This window comes from Chelonoidis abingdonii, chromosome 5 (genome assembly GCF_003597395.2).
Source record: "Chelonoidis abingdonii isolate Lonesome George chromosome 5, CheloAbing_2.0, whole genome shotgun sequence".
Lineage (NCBI taxonomy): Eukaryota > Metazoa > Chordata > Testudines > Testudinidae > Chelonoidis > Chelonoidis abingdonii.
Window position 1 is genome coordinate 148092422 of NC_133773.1, and position 15083 is coordinate 148107504.

General features: G+C 46.8%; 1 protein-coding gene across 1 annotated transcript in view; it reads left to right on the top strand.

Annotated features, from left to right (window-relative positions):
* Nucleotides 1–15083, top strand: part of SEMA4F (ssemaphorin 4F) — a 224451-nt gene that overhangs the window by 144775 nt on the left and 64593 nt on the right. Inside the window, exons 4-6 of the mRNA XM_075066742.1 lie at nt 12838–12932; nt 13581–13674; nt 14635–14754. Of these exons, the coding sequence (XP_074922843.1) occupies nt 12838–12932; nt 13581–13674; nt 14635–14754 (309 nt within the window). The remainder of the gene's footprint in view (nt 1–12837; nt 12933–13580; nt 13675–14634; nt 14755–15083) is intronic.

A 15083-nucleotide genomic window follows, 5' to 3' on the forward strand; every position in this document is an offset into this window, starting at 1 on the left:
GTTTCCATACCCTCACCAATTTGGGCTCCTAATGGTGGTGACCCCGCCATGTGTGCGCGTCGGCGTTTCACGCCTTAACCTCGCCTTCCTGACGCGGATGCTTCTCTCTGGGTGAGGCGCACTCGGCCATCTGCAGACCAAGGTCTTTGGTCCTTGCCCGAGCTCCACTCACTTCATTACGCGAGTAAGCGTCCGCTTGGCAGCAGGCATTTCGCGAGCAGCTACAGGGCGTTGCGTGCCATTTCACGGAACACAACGCCATGTATTTATACAAAGCAAGGAACCGATCTTCTCCTCTGCCAGAGTCTGAACTGTGGACTTTGCATAGCACAGTCGATCGACCTGATGCCTCCTTCTCCGGGTCCGAAACTCTAGCGGCCACCTGACGATCGTTCTGACACTGATAGTCCATCCGTCGGACGTCTCGTTTCGAAGTGGGCTTCCCAGATAGACCTATTCGCTCGAAGAGAACGATGTCCATTTCTGCTCCTGCAGGCGCTCCCGGCTCCCTCTCGACGCCTTTCTCATTCCATAGACGGGGTTCTCCTGTATGCTTCCCGTTAGTCCAGTCCTGCTCCAAGTTCGCAGGACAGGCCAGCTGATCCTGCTCGCTTCGGCATGCGAGACAGTATTGTACACTGCTGCTTCGACCTGTCCCTGGCGCCTCATTCACTACTCTCTACCAGACCTTACACAGACTTCGGCAGCTTCGCACCAGACTCCCGTCCCTACACTGCACAGCGCTCCTGTCTGGTTGAACGAGCTGAGCGCCATGCTCCCAGTCACAAGTCCTTTTAGTAGCAGGAACCTTACGCGGCCACTTATCGCAAAGTGGACAGGCTTCTCCATTCTGTTGTGCGGAGTTCCAGGTCCTCTGCCATTCCGTCTCTGTATCTGGACTACTTTCGATTCAGAGCCAGGACTAGCCTCCTCTTCATTAGGTTCTTAGCCGCATCTCCACTCCATCCTGAGAGTCGTACTGTCACCTTTTCCCACCCATCGTTTCCAGGTTCCTTAAGATTGAAAGAGACTTACCCTCGGTTAACCTCCTTGCCCTCGTGGGTCTGACTTGTACTCCTTAGATCTGCCTTTGATTGCTGTCTTACTGGTTGCATGAGCGTCCTTCTGGTAGCTATCACCTCTCAGCAGCGTACTCGCTCGTGCGTGTTGTAGCCCACCTTACACATTTCCAGAAGGTGCAGCTGACCACCACGCCTTCCTCGAAGTTGTTCAATTCTCTTTCAAGTATTTCTTCTGCCGTTTCTTCCGACCGGCCACCATCGCGTGACCAGCGCTGCACCTTAGATGTCTCTGCCGGCCTGCTCTCATCAGCTCTCATCCAGATCCTTGTGACGTCGCCCGTTATTCATAGCTGGAAGCGTATGAGGTTCTCCTTATTCACCTGATTTTCTGGGTAACTTCGTGTTCGAGGTCGAATTTGTCCGTCCGTTGCCGGGATACCGCTTTAACCTTTTTCGGGCTCTTCGTGCTTCTCTGGCCAGGCCCTGTCCAGACATATGCCGGGTGGCTATCCTGGTCGTCCGTGTGCCATTTTCGCCTATGCGTGGTTGACCATCTCGAGACGCGACTGCCTTCGATGAGCGTCTTCTTCCGCCCTCGCTCCGACCAGCCACGCTGTTTAAGTTGGATCACTTACTGAATGGTTGAGCCAGACCAAGAAAAACAAGTTATCACTTATGTTTTCCATGGCTGTCATTTTCCACCGCCTCTTCACCTCTGGTTGAGTGCCGGCGAAGAAACTGGAGGCGGTCGGGCCAGCATGCTATATATATCAGCGCATGCGGTGCCACTCAGCCGCCTGCGGCCACCGAGTGTTGTAGGGTGAAAGTCTCGACGAATGTGTGCACGCGGCGCGCGCACCTACTGGATGGTATAGAGCAACATCTCAAGACAACTTACAAGTGAGTACCTTGTTTTCTGTGTGTAGTCTCTATCTTGAGAGGTGCTAGTCAGACTGTTCTGGTTAATTTTTGCTTCGTGTACTTTTCTTCATAACCTAATTGTTTGGCTATCCACTGTAGCACATTTGAATTCAGCATGGTCTTTCCAGCTTAGTACAAATTTAATGATACATGCATACAAATTGGATAAACAAATTCAGTAAATCATTACTTTTCCAATGATATCTTACAAGACCCATCTTGCATAAAGTATATCTTAGTTATACCATCTTCATATCATAACTATATTTCCATAAAGAACATGGGGTGTAATGTCACACCTCTCCCCTGAGATTACTGCCAGAAGATTGGTCACTGACCGATGCGGAAGCAGTATACCTAAAATCCCTTTTTGGCTTTGGTTATACAATCTTCAACTGACAAGTGACAGAAAATCCACTGTCCCCAGGTAAATTATCCCAATGGTTAATCATCCTCACTGTTGAAAATTAAGCCTTATTTCTAGTCTGAATTTGTCTAGATTCAGTTTTCAGCGGTTGATTGGATATTGTTCTGCCTTTATCTACTAGTTTTAAAAAGCAGTTTACTATCAGAAATCTTCTCCCAATGTAGGTGCTTGTAGACAGTGATCAGATCTCCTCTTAGCCCTGTTTGTTAAGCTAAGCAGATTGAGCTTCTTCAATCTCTCACTATAAGGCAAGTTTTTCAGACTTTCACTCATTCTTGTAGCTCTCCTTTTCAGCTATCAACTGCCCTTTCAGGAACCAGAACTGTAACCAGTAATAGGCTCACTAATGCTGTATATATGGGTAAGATCACCTCCCAGCTCCTACTCGATATTCCTCTGTTCATACATTGAAGAATCATATTTGCTCACTGAGCCACCACATGACATGGGGAGCTCGTGTTCAGCTGATTTCCATCATAACCCGCAAGGTCTTTTCAGAGTCACTGATTCCCGAAATATGGTTCTCTATCCTATATGTGTGAGAGGCATTCCTTGGGAGAATGCTGGTGGATTGCACTTTCCCCTGGCTCCCTTTCCTGCTCATCCTGGGCACTGATTACATGCAAAAATAATCAGTTTAGCCTTTCATCTGCATAGAAGTAAAGTTCCCAGGTCTGATGGCACTTGGTAAACTCAGGTTACAAAGCTGTTTCCATTATGAGCCCATTTTCATATGCTCCTAGCTTGCCAATTGAATTCTGTCATCAGAGAGACCAGTCTTACTGCATTAGTGCTCTATGGGCTTCATTCCCTTGAAGGTTTTGATCTTTTCCAGCACCAGCAATAAACTCTGCCTATCACAACCCTCTCTGTTCTGAGGCCAGTCCCGCTCTGGCTATAGTAAGGGGCCAAGCACTCAGTGAAGGTCTCTGAGACCTGGGCATTATACCTGCCCTCAGCCTCTCTAGTCCTTTCTGGTTTTTCATCCTTGAATCAGTTCTTTCTCCCTGATAAGTGTGAGAGGAGGTAGTCTAATCTAGTGGATAGGCATGGGGCTGGGAATCAAGAGACCTGGGCTCTGCCATTTACCTGCCAAGTGACCTTGGTTAAGTCACTTCACTTCTCTGTGCCTGTTTTACCTTCCATATCTGTCTCCTGTTTAGACTTCAGGCTCTGAGGCAGTGGTTGTCTTTCCAGGGGCATGTACGGCACCCAGAACAATGGGATCCTAATCTCAGTTGAGTACGTTCGGTAACCTTATAATACAAATAATACAGAATAAAAACAGATAAAGGTATGGCAAGATATATAAGGATTGGGGTGCAAAGGACACCCAGAATGTTGTAATACCATGATAGTAATCAATGGCATACCCTCACCGGGTTATCAGACTCAATTCTGTTCACCCGATATAGAAAAGGTGTGGGGGGGGAAGGGTTGGAGGGGAATTAAAGAAAGAAGTAGAGGGTGTGTGGGGGAATGGGTGGCAAATGATTAGGATGTAGAAAGACTTCCCTGTGAGGAGATAGTAAAAGGATTAGGACTATGTTTAATTAGTAGAGGAGGCTAGTGAGAGAGGTTTTGTGAGTTCTTTGGGGCAGGGACTTTACTCTGTACGTTGGAAAAGCACCTAGCACATTGTGGGTGCTATTGTCGTCATGCAAATAAATCACTGTCTAGATGAGTGGTAGATAGAGAATCCTGTTTATCTTCTCCCAGTACAGACAAGGAAGCAGTCAATGAAATCAAAAGGAAACCAATTTAAAACAGCTCATAGGAAATTTTTTATACACAATGCCCAATAAATCTGTGGACTCCCTTTGCCATAGTATATCATGGAGTTGAGAGCTTTTCAGAATTCAGAGAGGTGGAGTGTTTCTCTGGTAGACAGTCTACTTACATTTGATAAGAACATAAGAACGGCTGTACCGGGTCAGACCAAAGGTCCATCTAGCCCAGTATCCTGTCTACCGACAGTGGCCAATGTCAGGTGCCCCAGAGGGGGTGAACCTAACAGGCAATGATCAAGTGATCTCTCTCCTGCCATCCTTCTCCATCCTCTGACAAACAGAGGCTAGGGACCCACCATTATCCTTACCCATCCTGGCTAAATAGCCATTTATGGACTTAACCACCACGAATGTATCCAGTTCTCTCTTAACGCTGTTATAGTCCTAGCCTTCACAACCTCCTCAGGCAAGGAGTTCCACAGGTTGACTGTGTCTGCGTGAGAACAACTTCCTTTTATTTGTTTTAAAACTACTGCCCATTAATTTCATTTGGTGGCCCTGTTCTTGTATTCTGGAACAAGTAAATAACTTTTCTTATTCACTTTCTCCAGACCACTCATGATTTTTTAACTCTATCACCCCCCCTTAGTCTCTCTTTTCCAAGCTGAAGAGTCCTAGCCTCTTTAATCTTTCCTCATATGGACCCTCTCCAACCCTAATCATTTTAGTTGCCCTTTTCTGAACCTTTCTAGTGTCAGTATATCTTTTTGAGATGAGAAGACCACTCTGTACGCAGTATTCGAGATGTGGGCGTACCGTCGATTTATATAAGGCAGTAATTATTCTCAGTCTTTTCTCTATCCCTTTTTAATGATCCTAACATTCTGTTTGTTTTTTGACTGCCTCTTCCACTGTATGGACATCTTCGGAGAACTATCCACGATGACTCCAAGATCTTTTTCCTGACTCGTTGTAGCTAAATTAGCCCCCATCAAATTATTCTGTTTAGTTGGGTTATTTTTTCCAATGTGCATTGCTTTACATTTATCCACGTGAAATTTCTTTGCCATTTGTTGCCCATCACTTAGTTTGTGAGATCTTTTGAAGTTCTTCACAATCTGCTTTGGTCTTAACTATCTTGAGCAGTTTAGTATGTCTGCAAACTTTGCCACCTCACTGTTTACCCCTTTGTCCAGATCATTTCGCATAAGTTGAATAGGATTGGTACTAGGACTGACCCTTGGGGAACACCACTAGTTACCCTCTCCATTATGAGAATTTACTATAATTCCTACCTTTTTCCCTGTCTTTAACCAGTTCTCAAACAATGAAAGACCTTCCCTTTTATCCCATGACAGGCTAATTTACGTAACAGGCTTTGGTGAGGGACCTTGCAAAGGCTTTCTTGAATCTAAGTACACTATGTCCACTGGATCCCCCTTGTCCACATGTTTGTTGACCCTTTCAAAGAACTCTAATAGATTAGTAAACGATTTCCTTTACAGAAACCATGTTGACTTGTCAACAGTTTGTTTTCCTGTGTGTCTGACATTTATTCTTAACTATTGTTTCAGCTATTGCCGGGTACTGACTTAGATCACCTCTGGAGCCCTTTTTAAATATTGGCATTATATTAGCTAACTTGCAGTCATTGGGTACAGAATTCAATGTAAAGGACAGGTTACAAACTTAGTTAATAGTTCTGCAACTTCACGTTTGAGTTCTTTCAGAACTCTTGGGTGAATGCCATCTGGTCCCGGTGACTTATGTTGAGTTTATCAATTTAATTCCAAAACTGCCTCTAGTGACACTTCATTGTATCAGAGGGTAGCCATGTTTAGTCTGGATCTGTAAAGCAGCAAAGAGTCTGTGGCGCCTTATAGACTAACGACGTATTGGAGCATGAGCTTCGTGGGTGAATACCCACTTGTCGACGCATGTAGTGGAAATTTCAGGGCAGGTTTATATATGCAAGCCAGAAGCAGGTCTCTAGCCTGCTTCTGTGAAGACTGAAGCAAAGAATCCATTTAGTTTCTCTGCAATGACTTATTGTCTTTAAGCCTCCTTTGTATCTCGATCATCAAGGGCCCCACTGTTGTTTAGCAGGCTTCCTGCTTCTGATGTACTTAAACATTTTTTATTCCTTGGAGTTTTAGCTGGCTGTTCTTCAAACTTCTTTTTGGCTTTTCTATTATACTCTTGCACTTAATTCGGCAGTTTTTATGCTCCTTTCTATTTGCCTCAGTAGGATTTTGACTTCCACTTTTTAAGGAAGTCTTTTATCTGTTGCGGCTTCTTTTACATTGGTCGTTAAGCCAGGGTGGCTCTTTTTAGTTCTTTTACCGTGTTTCTTAATTTGGGATATACTTTAAAGTTGGCCTCATTATGGTGTTGTAGACAAGCAGACTCCCCCCTGCAGCTCCTCTGCTGGTGACTTCTGGGAATTAGCTCGATTCAGCTCTGAGCACCCTCTGCAGGCAGTGGTCCGCCTGTCCTCTGGCCCCCCCATGTCCCTCCCTGGACCCCAGTGCCCTTTTATCTGGGGTGCTGTCCCTGGCAGTATCCCTCAGTCTTGGGTCTCCACTCCCTGGGGAACTCTCACCCGACTATCCCCACCTGCCTCAGTATAATGGCTACTGCCAGTCATAGTCTAGCCCCACGCCCTGGGGCAGACTGCAGTATCAGCCTACTCATCACTGGCAAGGAGGTTTTGGACTTGCTGCCTTGCCTACCCGTGGGCTGCTCTCTGCAACCCCCAGTAGCTGTTGGCCTCATATGCAGCCACAGCCTGGGCTTTCCAGGAGCTCCCCAGCTCCTCGCCTTTCTCCGGCCCTGCTTCACTCAGGTACCCTGTCTCTAGCTCCCTGCACACAGGGCCATCTCCCTCTACAACGAGGAAGACTTGTCTGCCCCTGGCTTCTCCCCTCTTAGGGCCAGCTGAGTCTGTTTGGGAGTGGCCCCAGCTGCAGCCACTTCCCCCAATCAGCCGCCAATAAGCTGCTTTCTTCCAGCCACAGCCCCTCCCAGACTGTCTTTTAACCCCTCGGGCAGGAGCAGGGACCACCCTGCTACAGGTGTCTTTAAAAATGTGCCGTGCAGCTTGCAGGGATTTCACTTTAGTCACTGTACCTTTTAACTTCTATTTAACTAAACCCCTTTGAAATTAAATGCCACATGTTGGGCTTGAGATGTTCTTCTACCACAGGGATGTGAATGCTATCGTATTATGGTCACTATTTCCAAGCGGTCCTGTTATAGTTACCTCTTGGACCAGTCCTGCGCTCCACTCAGGATTTAATCTAGGTTGGCTTCCCCTTGTGGATTCCTATACCAGCTGCTCCATGAAGCAGTCATTTAAAGTATTGAGAAATTTTATCTCTGCATTTTGTCCTGAAGTGAGATGTTCCCAGTCAATTATGGATAATTGAAATCCCCCATATTACTGGTTCTTAATTTTGATACCTCTCGATTCCCTTTAGCATTCGTCATCACTATCACTATCCTGGTCAGGTGTCAATAATAGATCCCTGATGTTATATTCTTCTTAGAGCATGAAATTTCTATCCATAGAATTCTATGGACGTTGATTCACTTAAGATTTTTACTTCATTTGAATCTACATTTTCTTTCACATAGTGCCACTCCCCCCCACCCGCACGACCTGTTCTGTCCTTCTGATATTTTGTACCCAGGAATGATTGTGTCCCACTGATTGCTCTCAGTCCACCAGGTTCTGTGATGCCTATTATATCAATATCCTCCTTTTCCGAGGCACTCTAGTTCACCCATCTTATTATTTAGACTTCTAGCATTTGTGTACAGCACTTTAAAAACTTGTCCCTGTTTGTTTGTTGCCCTCTTCTGATGTGTCAGATTCTTTTTATGTGAATGTTTATCATCTGATCTGGCCCTTACTTACCTCTTTCCATCCTCTGTTTCCTGACTATAGCCTGGAGATTCCCTATCATCAGACTCTCCCTAAGAGAAGTCTGTGTCCGATCCACATGCTCCTCTGCAGCCGTCGGCCTTCCCCCATCTCCTAGTTTTAAAAACTGCTCTACAACCTTTTCAATTTTAGTGCCAGCAGTCTGGTCCGCTTTGTTTAGGTGGGGCCCATCTCTCCTGTATAGGCTCCTCCCATCCCAAAAGTTTCCCCAGTTCCTAATGAATGTAAACCCCTCCTCTCTACACCATCGTCTCATCCACGCATTGAGACTCTGAAGCTCTGTCTGCCTACCTGGCCCTGCGCATGGAACTGGGAACATTTCTGAGAATGCCACTATAGAGGTCCTGGATTTCAGTCTCTTCCCTAGCAGCCTAAATTTGGCTTCCAGGACATCTCTTCTACCCTTCCCTATGTCATTGGTACCCACATGTACCATGACCACCGGCTCCTCCCCAGCCCTACACATAAGTCTGTCTAGATGCCTCGAGAGATCCGCAACCTTTGCACCAGGTAGACAAGTCACCATACGGTTCTCCCGGTCATCACAAACCCAGCTATCTACGTTTCTAATGATCGAATCTCCCATTACTATCAGCTGCCTTTATCTAGCAACTGGATAAACATAAACATGCGCAAGGGATAGACCCTTCTGCTTTATGTATAACCCACAGCTTACCTTCTGGCAGGTTAGCCCTTTACTGTCTGCAGGGGGGTGCTCCTACCTTCCTCTGAAGCACCTGGTGCTACCTCCTGTCCAGTGAATGACCAGGCTTCGTGCATCCCTGTTTTGGTCAGATGAGCCTTGTGTTCTGAGACAGTTAATCCCCTGGACGCTGTCTGAATCTGACTGTGAATAGGAGCTGGGTTGCTTCCAGACCTCCACTTTCTACATGTCAATCTGGTGGGGGAGAAGGAGTGTTAGGGGTAAGCCCAGCAGCTCTGCTGTGGTGGTAAGAAGTTTATTGATGCTCCTGCCTTTAAATTGTGGTTCGGCCACAAACATTTTGAGGGTAATAATAGCAAATTTCAGTGCTCAGGCTGGGTGAGGTGCCTACCGCCGTAGTGTCTGTGTGCCAGCGATTTCCTTCCAAACAAATGTTGGTGGCACATTTTCAAACATTCATAATTTGATTTGAAAAATAGCCTCTTGTACCTGGCCAAAGCTTGTTCTCTCACTGTGGGAAGCGTCTCAGAGTTTCTTGGTCTTTGATTTACCACCTCGGTCAAAAGAAATCACTAATTTTCCTAGTGGGACGCTTAGCCTGAGCAGGCTGCTGGTCCAAGTACTGCACAGATCACCAAAGTCATAAGGTGGAGAGTGGGGCTGCGATGCTGGGTCTCACAATGAGACGGCACTCTGCGGTAGCAAATCTTTGATGTACTCATGTAGCTGTTGGCAGGATTGGGAGCTACATTTTAAGACCAGACCTAGCAAGTGGGTTTAAACAACAGTTGCAGAGAGAAGAGGAAGGTAGGATGGGTCAGAGTTGCAAGCATCTAGGACTCCATTTGGTGAGCTGGATTCAATCATGTTTTTCTCATTGAATTTCTCTGACCCTCTCCCTACTTCTGTTTTATTTCTGATTACTTTTATTAGCACAAAAAGAAAGAAGCAGAAGAATTTACCCTGGGCGTTTGCATTTCCTCCTGTACACATGCTTCAGTTTGTCTCTAGTAGGACACTTGTTTTAAATAATAAACCTCTGGTCTTGCTGCACTTCGAACCTGGTATCATTTTCTAAAGTTTTAAAAACATTATTGCTAGTAGATGCTGGCTGTGCCTTGTACCGTGGCAATATTTCTTTTATGATAGTGTCTCTGCCCTGCCCCTCAGGCTTTCCCAGACAATCCCACCTGCTTTTTGAGCCCTAGGGCTACAGGAGCCTTGAGAACTGCTGCATGGTCTGTTTGGCTTAGAACAGGGCGTGGGGTAGCACTGGGCCCTGAGAACAGTAAATGTTCATTAGGCTTCATGTCTGAGAACCAGCAGTGTGCTTTATACTGTACAGACGACATGGCAGGCCCACCCCATCCTTGTCCCCGGGCAGCTCATTGGATAGTGCACTACATGACCAGGGATCAAAGGATCCTGTTGTAGCAAAACAGGGCAGAATTTCTTCATTTTCTCTCACCCAGGATTTAAATCAGCTTCTGTATTGGATGGCTAAAGGATACCTAATGTGACGCCAATTTGTAAAAAAGACTCTAGATACAATCCTGGCAATTGCAGGCTGGTAAGCCTAACTTCAGTATCAGGCAAATTGTTTGAAACTATAGTAAAGAACAGAATTGTCAGACACATAGATAAACACGATTTGTTGGGGAAGAGTCGGCATGGTTTTTGTAAAGAAAGGTCATGCCTAACTGATCTACTAGAATTCTTTGTGGACAAGGGGGATCCAGTGGATATAGTGTACTTAGATTTTTCAGAAAGGACCTTTGACCTCACCAAAGGCTCTTAAGCAAATTAAACTGTCATGGAATAAGAGGGAAGGTCCTTTCATGGATCAGTAACTGATTAAAAGACAGGAAACAAATGGTCAGTTTTCAGAATGGAGAAAGGTAAATATGGTGTCCCCAGGGATCTGTACTGGGACGAGTGCTATTCAACATATTCATAAATGATCGGGGAGAAAGGGTGAACAGTGAAGTGACAAAATTTGCAGATGACACAAAACTACTCAAGATAGTTAAATCCAAAGCAAACTACGAAGAGTTAAAAGGGAATCTCACAAAACTGGGTGACTGGGCAACAAAAATGACAGATGAAATTCACTGTTGATAAATGTAAAGTAATGCACACTGGAAAACACCATCCCAACTATACATATAAAATGATGGGGGTCTAAATTAGCTGTTACCACTCAAGAAAGATCTTGAAGTCTTTGTGGATAGTTCTCTGAAAACATCCACTCAATGTGCAACGGCAGTCAAAAAAGCGAACAGAATGTTGGGAATCATTAGGAAAGGGATAGATATAAGACACAAAATATCATATTGCCTCTATATAAATCCACAGTACACCCACATGTTGAATAATGTTTGCCTTTCTGGTCACCCCATCTCAATTAAAGGTATATTGGAATTGGAAAAGGTTCAGAAAAGGGCAACAAAAATGATTAGAGGTATGGAGTCTTGACTATCACAAGGTTCAAAAAAGAAATAGATAAGGTCATAGAAGATAGGCCCATCAATGGCTATTAGCCAATGTGGCAGGGATGCAAAACCATGCTCTGAAGTGTCCTTAGCCTCTGTTTGCCAGAAGCTAGGAATGGGCAACAAGAGATGGATCACTTGATGATTCCCTGTTCTGTTCATTCCCTTTGAAGCACCTGGCATTGGCCACTGTTGGAAGACAGGATACTGGTCTAGAAGGACCATTGGTCTGGCCCAGTATGGCTGTTCTTATGTTAAGGGCTGTTGTAAAGAGGACAGTGATCAATTGTTCTCCATGTCCACTGAAGGTAGGACAAGAAGTAAACGGCTTAATCTGTAACAAGGGAGATTTCAGTTTGATACAGGAGAACCCCGTTTATCCAATCTACTTGGGACGGGGCCAGATCAGATAATAAAGAATTCGGATAATCAAGTGAATGTGCAGGGCTTGTGCTGTTAAGCCTACATGGAGGGGCTTGGTTCAGTTAATACAGAAAGATGGTTAAATGGGGTTCTACTGTATTAGGAAAAACTTTCTAACTATAAAGGTAGTTAAGCTCTGGAACAGGATCCAAAGGAGGTGGATTCTCTGTAATGTCTTTAAACCATGATTTGAGGACTTCAGTAACTCAGACAGAAGTGAAGGATCTATTACAGGAGTGGGAGGGTGGCATTCTGTGGCCTGTGATGTGCAGGAGGTCAGACTACATGATCATGATGGTTCCTTCTGACCTTTGATTCTGCATTGTGGAATCTCCATCACTGGAGGTTTCTAAGGATAGGTTAGCCAAACACCTATCAGGGAGGTTCTAGGCTTGTTTGGTTCTGCCTCAGTGCAGGGGATATAACTTCATGACTTCTCAAGGTCCCTTCCAGCCCTGCATTTCTATGATTTCATGGTCTGTCCTTCATGGTAAAGATTCTCTTAGGTGCTGCTTCTGGCTCTGCTGGCTGAAAAGTCAGGCATACTCATGGGTATGACACATTTACACAGTGTTCCCAGCATGTTGTCAGTTACTGCGGGGAACTGAGTATTTATGTCATCTGCTGACATGGCTGTGAGTGCCTTCTCTGCAATTACTACCTACGTAAGCAAGAGGGGTCCACTCCTCCATAGCCGCCGACTTCTTCTGGTGCCAGTGGGTGCTCGACACTCCCAGCCCTGCCCCAACTCCACCCCTTCCCACCCCCCTCCTGCCCCCATTCCACCTTCTTCCCCAAAGTCCCCACCTCAACTCCTCCCCCTCCCGCCTCCATTCCAACCCTGTCTCCTCCTCCTCCCTGCCCCATTCTACTCCTTCCCCAAATCCCTGCCCCAGCCCCGCCTCATCCCCTGAGCGTGTCACGTTCCTGCTCCTCCCGCCTCCCTCGCAGTGCTTACTACAGCTGTTTGATGGTGGCAAGCGCTGGAAGGGAGGGAGGAGCGGAGACGCGATGTGCTGGGAGGTGAGGGCGGTGGGGCGGGGAGCTGCTGATGGGTGCAGAGCACCCACTCATTTTCCCCCGTGGGTGCTCCAGCCCCAGAGCACCCACGGAGTCAGCGCCTCTTCTCTTGCACTCAATCCTTGACATCAGTGCTGGTTGTGCTTTTCACGGTACCTGTGTCATGACTGTTTTCTCTGTCCCTGCAGGCAGAGTGTCACAATTACATCCGCATTCTGGAGTTTGCTGATGAGAGCCACCTCTTCACCTGCGGGACCTTTGCTTTTGATCCACAGTGTGGCTTCATTGTAAGGGCCTAGTGCCTGTTGGGGGAGGAAATAAACGGGGTGGTGGTGAATGGGCGAGGAGAAGAGTCCAGTGCTACCTGCTTGGGGAAATGGGCAGAGGCCAAGAAGGATGAACCTAAAGCTAATGAGAGGCTTTTTTGTGGCTTGATCACCCTAGTTTGAGCCCTCAGAAGCCGTAAGGAATTCACACTCAGCCTCATGGTGAGCTATGGAAGTAGTATCCCCATTGTGCAGAAGGAGAAATGAGTTGCCCAAGGTCATGCCGGGAGTCTGTGTCAGAACCAGGGGTCGAACCCTCCTGAGGCCCCAGGCAGTGTTTTAACCACAGAACATTCCCTCCATCTATTAAATTTCCAGTCCTGAGTGGGGTGGTAGTGAGGCAGGAACCCAGGGAAGGATTGGGGCCTCCAGTGAGTGGTTAACGGCCTTTGTAACGAAGCACCGCAGTAAAAAATAAATGTTCTCTTGGCTGTAATAACAAGTTAAACAAGGGAGGGGACAAGTCCTTGGACTTCCACCATTGAGAGTTCACACAATCTAGCTTAACATCAGCCTGTCCCACCCCAGACAGCCCCTAGGGGGATGGTGTCTGTAAGCCCCTCACCAAACCCAAATGAGGTGGCTGAACTTTCTCTGCTTTTATTGCAGAAAGTGGCCAATTTCAGCAGCGTGGAGCGGCAGGAAAGTGGCCGGGGAAAATGCCCCTTTGAGCCTACACAACAGTCAGCAGCTGTAATGGTCGGTATGTTTGTTGTAGTGTCAGTGGCATTTTGGTTTGGTCTGGAACTTGGTGCAGGGAGCAAGACTGTGGCTCTGGAAGGAAGAAGCATGTTGGGGGCAGCAGCAGCAGCAAGTGAACAAGCTTCCCTCAGCATCCAGGTGTAAAGGGAGTTCAGTCCTTGGCCTCCTGTGCAGACACTGCTTGCAGGACCAGTTAGTTACAGTAGCAATGTGGACACCTGTCTATTAGGAACTGGACAGAAGCACCAGCCCTTTGTTCCCCAGAGTCACTACATGGGGGCAATGACTTCCTGGGATTACTATCTATCTTTCAACAGAATTTGTGACCTATGTGTAAAACCCCATAATCCATATCCTGACCCGGAGCTGGAGAGGGATACAAATTACACTATGCACATCACAGAGCGGCATCTGCTGGTGCCCACTCCGGGAGCTGGTGTGGGCTGCATGAGGTCTGCACCACCTTGAACCATTTAGTATTTGAAAGTGAACGCTTTTTAAATACGCTGACCTGAGCATCCAGGACTGAGGCTACCAAGGCCCAGGGTGCCCCCATGACCTAGAATCTCCTAAACCTGGTCCTCATTTTCTTGCCTGTGCTTGAGCCCTGGGTACCCAGGCAGAGTGCAGTAACTGACTTGGTTAGGAAGATTCCCTTCCATCTCCAACTGGAGAAGGGTGCCACGTGACAGGGTTAGCACTGAGGCCACAGGTGGTTGCCACTAGCATTCTAAACCAGCTGCTGAACCTGGGGGAAAAATGGGGGAAAATCCAGCATCTCCTTGCCATCCAGATGCTACACCAAAGTCCGATTTGCTACATTTTCCTACTAGGTTCAGGCACAGGTCTGCATTACAGCCTGGCCACGGTGTACTCCCTTCCCCTCCCCCATCTCTTTCCCTGCATTTCACATTGGTCCCTTGTGTCTTTCACACCTGTCACATCTTGGACCTTCCTCTAGATGGTGTCCTCTATGCTGCCACTGTCAGCAACTTCCTGGGGACACAACCCATCATATCCAGAGCAACAGGAAACCTTGAGGAGCGCATCCGGACAGAGATCTCAGTGACCTGGCTGAACGGTGAGTGACCAATGGAAATTGGAATAGAATATCAGGGTTGGAAGGGACCTCAGGAGGTCATCTAGTCCAACCCTGATATTCTAAGATTCTATGAACCCCCTGCTCAAAGCAGGACCAATTCCCAACTAAATCATCCCAGCCAGGGCTTTGTCAAGCCTGCCCTTAAAAACCTCTAAGAAAGGAGATTCCACCATCTCCCTAGGGAACCCATTCCAGTGTTTCACCACTCTCCTAGTGAAAAAGTTTTTCCTAATATCCAACCTAAACCTCCCCCTCTGCAACTTGAGACTATTACTCCTTTTTCTGTCATCTGGTACCACTGAGAACAG